At 45.0% G+C, this 9,130-nt stretch overlaps 1 protein-coding gene across 1 annotated transcript; it reads right to left on the reverse strand.

The window, feature by feature from the left end:
• Window positions 1-1,726: 1,726 nt before the first annotated feature.
• On the reverse strand, window positions 1,727-6,550 carry LOC117229321 (uncharacterized). The gene is made up of 3 exons (XM_033485742.2): window positions 6,369-6,550; window positions 3,728-4,241; window positions 1,727-3,040 (listed from the first exon to the last, which is right to left on the reverse strand). Exons 2-3 carry the CDS (start codon window positions 4,230-4,232, stop codon window positions 2,679-2,681), a joined length of 867 nt encoding a protein of 288 aa, XP_033341633.2. The 5' UTR covers window positions 4,233-4,241; window positions 6,369-6,550; the 3' UTR covers window positions 1,727-2,678.
• Between the last annotated feature and the right edge of the window lie 2,580 nt (window positions 6,551-9,130).

Genomic DNA, 9,130 nt, shown 5'->3' on the forward strand with positions numbered 1-9,130 from the left:
TTTCGACACAGTTTCATTCGTGATCCTGCGTGCCGTCGATATTTTTAGATCGCCCGCTAGATCATAGGCATATCCCATTCGTTTACAAGTTCCGCGAATTGCTCGAGAGAAACCGATTTCCTTCGATATCCGGCGTCGCCGACATATTTACATTCTTGAAAGATGTTTTGCTCGTTTGCAAGTTACTTATGCAAATTCTCGGCGGAGAAATTAAATTGTCCTCTTCGGTATTCACCGTCTCCGATATTTCTCCGTCTACGATCTATGAGTAAACGTTGTATATATTTTCATTTCATATCCATTTTATCTCGTACTATGGGTAATTTCGTATTTTCATTACATTTCGTTTCTTTTCCTGTTAAAACTTTGTTCTGTATCGCAACTGAACAGATAGCTTTCTATATCGCGTACTGATATGCTTTTTTCCAGAATAATTAATAAATAATAAAAAAAAGTTAAATATTTCCAAATTCTTGAAAGATGCGTCGTTCGTTCGCGACGAAGTTGGGCGAATTATCTGATGGAAAACACAGAAATCATTTTGTCCCTAACGCGTTCGGATCTCTGAAAGACAATTCGCCGCGTGCAAGGGAGTGTTGCAAATTGTCGAAGGGGACTGTTCCGATGCTCGCGAATCGCATTCCTAGAGTAACTCGACGCTATCGTCACGCCAAGTCCCGCTAAGTTCCGCAAACCGGGGCAGGCGCGATGAATACGAGACGTTCGACATATTTTCAGCGTCGTGCGAATCGATCGATGGAATTTATCGCGCGAAAATACGGCGGTGCCGTTGATAAAACCGCCTTCGATTCCCTAGAATTCTTAGATAAAACGTCGCCTTCGAGTCCATCGAATTCTTCATTCTTTTTTCCAATTCCTTCGGCTAATCGGACTTCATTAAACGCGTTCGAACAGAGAGCTTGTCGGGCAATTAACTGTGCTCCGCCGGTAAATTGGTCGTAATGAAAAGCTCACGGATCCGTTTCACTGGCTTCCGGCTGGCAAACAGACCAAATCGGAAGATGCCGGGCTACATACCTCGTGTAATTAATCGGACTGTGTTACATGCTCGCCGGGGATTACTTCTCGATCGCCGATAACGCGCGCTTATGACGCGTGTCCAGTCGCCGGGACCAGTTCCGCGGACATTTGTCCAATCTGTCCCGCGGCTTGCGATTCCATTTTCCGAATCATTTCGATCGTGGCTCCCGGCGGAGAAACGGCTGTCGGTTGATCGATAAAATCGTCGCGCGGACGAGTTCTGCCGACCGGCCTTCGCTTTTCCGTTCCGCTCGTAATTACGCTCGGCGACAACCGTAATTAACCGGCGGAAGAAGTTGCCGTGCGCGTGGCATCGCGAGTCCGCGCCGTAATCGCGGTATCGCGACATTGTGGAAATTATGGTTGCGTGTTCGATTACGGCCGGGATTATCTAAACGAGATGGCGGCCTCTCGCGGTGAACGACTGCTTCTCTTTGCTTTCTCCGGTTCTTCCTGGTGGTAACACGACTAACTCGGTCCCAACTTTTTGCTCGGTAAGTCGAGCGATTAGCAGCTACTGCTATTAAGAAAAAAGAAGAAAGAACGCCTCGTTTATCGTTTACGAACGAAATCTATGAATAGGTTCGTTTTATGGTTACGACCCATATTCTCTGCTTTCTTTGGATGACGATGTGCGCTGTTCGAGCGTTCGCGTCTGGAGAACGAAGGCGCGGGAATAGGCGCGTTACAAAAAACAATAAATATTTATTTATACAAGAGAAAACAACGTGAGTACATTATGGTACAGTCCGCGCCTCGCGGCGATCGGAATAAATTAAGTATAAATAATATCGATCGTGTATAGATACAAGGTTCGCGCGCGTTCGTACAAATAGTTCTTTCGTGTTAATGGGAGCGGTGCGTTCGTCTGTCGGTCGTCGATTCGATTCGTCGATTAGTCGTGACAACGAAGAAGAACATTGTTTTGTTTTTTTCGATAACCGTCGATTCAGCGAACTGTGCTGTCCGTCCGTGAAATCGATCGTTTTCACACACCCAGAGCGAAACAACAAATTTCCATAATCTTACGAAGCTTCGGAGAGTTCGACTTAAAATATCGTTCTAGATCCTTAAGCGCCTAGAAAATCTATGAAATTTAATTTTTGGTAAAACGTTGCATTGAGTGCCGAACTTTCGAGCGTCGCTGTCTAATCGAGTCGCAAGCCCTTTCGATGTCGAACATCGTAATGAAATAAATAGGATTAAAAGACGATGAAACAGTACGCTGTACAGCCGCGGAGTACATCTAAGTTCCGTTAAAGAATACAATCAAAGTCCTCGATCGTCTTCGCCGTCGAATCAAATCCTTTCAGTTTCGAATATCTTGATCAGACTTCGGAGGTCCTCCTTTTTACAGTCTCTTCCCTGAAATGTCTAAACGAAATGTCTTCGATCGCGTGAGTCACAGTGTCGAGTCCGTGTCAATAAAAGTGAGAACATTTCAGACCAGAGAGGTGGGCAGCAAGATCAGCGGTAGAGGAAGTACGGGCCCGGAGCGCGGGCGGAAGAATTAAATACTAAAAAGAAGGCAAGAAGGTGCTGGCAAGCGTCGTCTGAGTAACAAAATCGACCCATCCGTGTCCAAAAGTCGCGTTCGATCGTCGCGAAATCGGGGCCCGGGGGTCAGACTGCTATCTTCACTTGACATGCGCCGAGTAGGCCAATTCGTGGGCGTCGGCCTGTCCAGGAATGGGTCCCTGACCGTGGAAGCTCCTCGCCCAGCCGCTGCTGTAGCTGTCCCCGTGGCCACCGTGCTCGCCGCTGAAGGTGTGGCTGGAGCTGTGGTGTGGATGCGCGACGACCTCGTATGTGACATGCTTCTGATGTGAGAACAGCTTCTTCAGTCCGATGATTCCAGCCAGGAGAAGAGCGACCTTGGAGAGTAGCAACGCCTTGCCGACCAGTATTGCTAAAGCTTTGAAGACCAGGCCTCCGATCAGACCTATCTTCAAGACCGCCGCGGCGATTAGGGGTCCAAGGTTGTTCTTCTTCCCGCGACCTGCAAAGAAGGTGCGGGATCAGTCGGCTGTCGCTTTCGTCGGGGAAGGTAAAACGGGGACTTTCTATGACAGTAAACTCTGGCGAGCCGTGACCGAATTACTGGATGCAAGAACTCCTGGCGAAGGCGAGGTTGTAATTGTTTTCGAGTGAGAGTGGGAGGACTCGCCTTCGTTCGATCAGTGGGTTAGGCGATCGCTATCTAGATCGTTCTGTTATTCAGTGGTACGAGGAGCGATCTCGGAATCAGAAAGTGAGCTGATCTTAGAGCTGTTAGATTACTAGCTGATCTTGGAGCTGTTAGATTTCTAGCTAATTTTGGAGCTGTTAAATTGCTAGCTGATCTTAGAGCTGTTAGATTTCTAGTTGATCTTAGATCCAGATCGTTTTATGGTTCAGTAGTTTAAAGAGCAATTCCAGGATCAGTAAATTAGCTGATCTCAGGCTACCTAGATTACTAATTCATCTTAAACCTACATCGTTTAATTATTCCATGGAGCAATCCTAAGATCAATAGATTAGCTGTTCTTAGAACCACCTACATTGCTTAACGGATGAAAAGATCCAAGGTTTTAATTATTCAACAGTCCAAGAAGCAATCCCAGGATCAATCGCTTAGCTGATCTTGAAACCACCTAAATTGTTTAATGGATTTCTTTTTTGTCTAAATAGCTAGGATTGCAGTTACCATCCTGAACAGCAATGTTGTCAGCCCGCTCGATGGAGAGGCTGAGGTTCAAAGAACCGTTCTCATCTTCCGAGGCGGAGACCACGATGTCGTCCTCAGGGAGAATCCTCCACTTAATGCTCCTGGACCTGATGAACGCGTACACTTTGCTCGCGACAAGGTCAAGGACCTCGGACTCATCGTCTTTGCTCCTGCCCGCCTCGAAGGTGACCACCTCCTCGGACACCTGGCTGGTTTTTCTGATCTCGATGTCGTCCGTCAACTCGATCGACGCCTTCTTCAGAAACTTGTTCATGTTCGTCACCAGCTTCAGCATCACGCAGCTGCTCAGGTGGTTTTGGGAACAGTTCGAGTTCAGTTTACGGAGCAGCTCCTCCTCGTACTTGGCGCGGTCCGTGACCGTCGACGACTGCTCGAGCGTGTTCATCTTGTCGAGCTTCTCGAGCGGGTTCGCCAGGCAGGTCGCCGCGAAGAAAACCAACAGGAATGCCAGGATCGCCTTCATCGTGTTCCTCTGTGAACCATATTTACCATAAGCAATCGTCTTCGAATTATCTGATCTCAGATTATCGTTGATTCAATATTTTCGGAACTAAGTTCGATCAGATTTGGGCCCAGGATGATCCCGGAGTATGAACTCCGGGTAATAAATTAATAAAGAAATAATTATTTCAGAACTAGGATGATTCAGTATTAATATTAATCTCAGCCTTTGAATCTGATTGGTAAAATAATAATTTCTGAACTTTAGACAATTTCAAACGAAGTGAATATCGAATAAAATTGTATAATATTTTATATAGGATAATATTTTATGAACCAAGTTGTGGATAAAAGTTGGCTGCATTACTGGATTGTTCAATGCTTCGATTAGAGTAAAATATTTGTCTGTAATTTATAGTGATCTTAAGCTGGTGACATTGAATAAAATGATACGCATCCCCGTGACAAGAAATACGATCGAGAGATAGAGGTCTATGTCCGACTCGAAATGGTTGGTGACAGGAGGTAGAAAATTAATCGCACGTTACACTTTGCCGGTTGATAACACAGTGTTACACGCTCTGTGTTTAGTACGTTAAACCGCATGATTTAGTGCTTCCCCACGCGTTGAAATCACCGGAGCGGCACACGACTTATGCTACTTCCACGCAAGCGGTCACATTAAATTTCAACTTTTTGCTCAAGTCACATTCCTGGGAAATTGCTGTTCGAGTACGTTATATGGGTCACCTAAAACACTATAAATTCGCGCGTGCTGTTTCTCTTGTGACCTTCGCGATTTTCTTCATTTTCCGAAAGCAGTGAACAATGAAATTATTATTGTTTGGTTACCGGTAACAATTCTAAAACTTTCTACCATGATTCGCGTGCAGATTCTGAGGCAGCAATTATTTCTCCTGATTTGCAAATACGCATCCGAACGATTACAAAATAAAAGAACGATGGATCCTGTTATTCGAGTTTAAATTGGTCTAGATTTAATTTAATCACTGACCTGTGAATGTTTATGCAAATTTATATCTTCATGGACCGGTTAACGTACCGGAAGCCTATTAATAGGTAGATTCTTAATGATTGTTCGCCAGGGTTTAGATTAAAAGTAATGCATTTATCGATAAATAAATACTTAAAAACTTCTATGATATGTTAACATCGTAATAAAATTAAATGAAACAAATCTACCGAAACCCAAAATAAAAGATAATAAACTAATAAACTTCGCTAAATTTTACAACATACTGAATCACCGATAATGAGGCCTTTCATAAATGCTTCGCTTTAAAATACCACAGTCCATTGATCAAGATAGATGACTATTAACAATTATAATCAAACGATTATTAATTACAACTGATTTACGATGATCACGATCAGCCAATTTGCTATTAATAGATATAATAATAGCCTACAATAGCTATAATAATAGCCTATTAATAGATAGATTCCAAATGATTGATTCGTTGATAAAAAAGGACCCTCGAGGATCTCCTTCCACTGAATCATACTAAAACAATCTCTGCTATATTTGAACAGTAATCTTAATCAAAGATTAAATTCGATGAAAATGATCTACAAGGTGTTTCGTATACAATGTTTGTTACGATACAATGGGTGTTTCGAAAACAATGTTTACAGAATATAAATAATATAAAAGGTATTTTACGTAGTATTCACATTTTCTTCATTCATATAGTGGTGGAGGAAATTTCAAGGTCAACTTGTTTCTTTTTTTAAAATCATTTTCTTATTCGTATTACATCTTTAATCAGTTAAACGAAACACCCTGTACATTGAATCCCAAATAAAAGACAGTCGCGATAAACTTCCCCAAATTTGACAACCTACTGAATCACTGATAGTCCGGCTTACAAATGCATGTAACTAAAATAAAAAGTCCACTAATGCTCAAACAATTTCAAAATAATTTGCTATCAATTACAATCAACGAACAAAATAATTTCACCTTCTTTCCAACTATCAATTGCGATCGATTTACAGCGTTAATAACTATCGGCAGGAAAGTCGACAAATTAAAGGTCAAATCCCGACGATGCGACGGATCGTTATCTCATGAAATCTGTAAATCCCCGAGATCCCGAGACGAAGGTCGAAGGTCGAATCTGTTCTGATCACTGACCTCGATTCGGATCCTCTGGAGCGTAGACCGGAAGCTGGGTCGAGGGCACACTGCTGGCGCCTCTTCTCTCTTCCTTCTTCTGTCTGGGCTGGGTCCGTGGTCGGGCGCTAGTTGTCACCCGATGCGTGGATCGAGCGTGTCGAGTATTCTGAACCCGCGGTCTCGCCCCGGCCACTTTATATACGTAGATCTCCGGGTTAACAGAGGCAGGCGAGCAGCAGCCTGGCCACGCGAAAACGTTTCCCGCACCGAGCCGCCGTGGTGCCCACCACCTGGGGCCCCGCTTCATGGGGAGGCGGGTGGTGCCCACTTTTGCCTTTGATACGAGCTGGCTGGCTGGCTGACTGGTCGCTTGGGTATCCGGTGGTGGGATCTCTGTGATCGACTGCCTCCTTCTACGCCTGAACAGAGAACCGACCCGATCCAGAGACGAGGTCCTCCCCTCGTCGCGAAAACTGGTTCCCTCGTGAACACCTTCGGTGACTCTGTCCGACTGGGGCCACGCACACACTCTGACGAACCCCCTGGACGTCGTCCTCCTCGTCCTCGTCGTCTTCCTCTTCCTCGACGCCTTCGTCTTCGTCGTAGGGTCCCACCGATCCACCGCGAGAACCGTGTCACGGATGTGGAGCACGCACGCCAATGGCCGAATGCCGAGTCGTTTTGGTTGCGCGAAGCCGAACGCACCGAGCGATCGCCGCCGACTTGCGATCTACCTTGCGCCGTGAAATTGTCGCGCTCTCGATAGGGAAAACGTTCGAACCTACGGCCAATTTCCCGGTCTGTCCTCCGCCGCGGCATCGCGCTTCCTCGGCACCCGATGCGACTTTTCAGGGTTTCGCGACGAGCTTGGGCGTGGCTGCGGCCGCCGGACGCTGCCGTGGGTGTAGCTGCTTGCGTTTTCCACGAACTATTTTCTACGGCTGGTGATCGCGATTGGCAGCTCTGCGATTTGTTCAATTTTTACCGGAATTTAGGGTTTACGCATGCGGTCGGCGGAGGCTGCGGAGCAAATTCTGGAGAAGCGGATGCAGCTTTTCGGTGCATCGAGTGTTGGAGACAAGATACAAGACGATACTTTTGATGTCGAAGTGACGTAGTTTTCGGTGAGATTTGTTGGCAGTGTAATTTTAATTATCGACGCACCGATCACGGTGTTTTTTATAATCTAGGTTCTCCTGGAAGATCCAGACGCCGTTATCATTTGTCCAGATCTAAGTAAGAAATTAATCATTGCACGAACATCTTGGATCTGCGAAATTGTAGGTTAGCAGAGATGCGAGTAATGTCCAGTTTTTATTACGCTCGCTAATTGTGTACAAATTTTACGATGCTTTTACGAGCCCGGCTCCGGCGGCGTTTCCTCGCGGCAGCTTCTTATAAAAAAAAAGAAAAATAGCACGGGCCGATCGGGAGAAGTTATTAAATTAAATATATTGAAATGAGGGAACCGGTGATCGTGGGTCACCGTACCTCGGATACGTCTTGGAGAGACGCGGAGACGGAGAATCAAATCGGGACGAGCAACAACTGCGGGCAACGGGGCCCGGCGTTATATTACGCTCGTAAAGAAAGTAAATATCGCGGTACAGCGTGCCGTAACAAGGAACAATTACGCCAGGGTGGAACAACGTGTTCTGGACGGTCACGTATGACGAAGTGTGCCAAGTTCGAGCATGTTTGCAGGTCCCTGCGAGTCCGCTCAATTAAACCGAACCGCTTTGGACGATTAACAGGCCGCTATGCGGAAGGAGTTTCACTCGATTATCAACCGAGCTCGCCCGTTGCATCGTGGAAACGAAAACGATCCTGCGAGAACTCGTGCGAATCTTCGGGACCACTCCGATCAACGCCCGAACACCGCGCCGATGCAAAGTTCTAAGGCGGCGCCTCTGAAAATTTGGAAATCGAGCATCAGATATTACTACTATGTTATTTCTCATAGAAAGTCAAGGTTTCAACCCTTCTGAATCATTTCAATGCTTGCTGGAGGATCTGAATAATTCTGGTTATATTAAATTAATTTCTCGAAAGACAAAGCACGTTTTTATATTCTTCACGGAGATCTATGTTTCGATTTGCATTGATTATTGCAGAAACTGTAAAGAAAATATTCGTTAAATTTGTTTAGCTTCCGAGACTGTGAGCATTCGATTAAAAACATTTTTCGAATGCATACAGCATGTTTTTTAGTATGCTAGATTTATAACAAATTAATCTATAAATTTAAAATTTATAAAAAGAAATATAGTAAAGGAAAAGAATAAAGGATTTTAGAACAAAATTTAAATTTACGTATGAATTTGTGATAAACTTTAGAATTATGTATCAATGTATAGTAAAGTTTAAATAATCTTTGCAGGTCAAAGACCAAGCCTCAGGTTCAAGTGAACGAGGTCCTCGAAGTTCCTCGTTCCAAATAATTCCAGTCACTGCAAGGAACGATCTCCGAATTTATCGAAATCTGGACGCTCTAACGAACCTAGGAAAAATATTGTTCGATAAACACGCTCTTCGTGTATACTCGATTCCTGTTAGCCGATGTCCAAGACTCGAAGAAGCGTGTCGTTTTCTCGAAGTTCAAGGCCCCGTTCCGACATCCATAACCAGAGACGTAGCTAGCACATAAGAACAGCGATTTATACAGTCATTATAATCGGCGAGTCTGCGGTTCACAGAACAACTTCGGAAAAAAGAAGCGCACGCTGCGCGCCCCTGTTTTAATAGAACACTTTCCACCGATCGGGCCGATCGGTGCGCGC

This window comes from Megalopta genalis, chromosome 15 (genome assembly GCF_051020955.1).
Source record: "Megalopta genalis isolate 19385.01 chromosome 15, iyMegGena1_principal, whole genome shotgun sequence".
Classification (NCBI taxonomy): domain Eukaryota; kingdom Metazoa; phylum Arthropoda; class Insecta; order Hymenoptera; family Halictidae; genus Megalopta; species Megalopta genalis.

Excerpts from the sequence above, each read along its gene's own strand:
- LOC117229321 (XM_033485742.2), bottom strand. The coding sequence starts at position 4,232 with ATGAAGGCGATCCTGGCATTCCTGTTGGTTTTCTTCGCGGCGACCTGC. Across the intron at positions 3,041-3,727 it reads CAACATTGCTGTTCAGGATG|GTCGCGGGAAGAAGAACAAC; the intron begins GTAACTGCAATC and ends CCTTCTTTGCAG.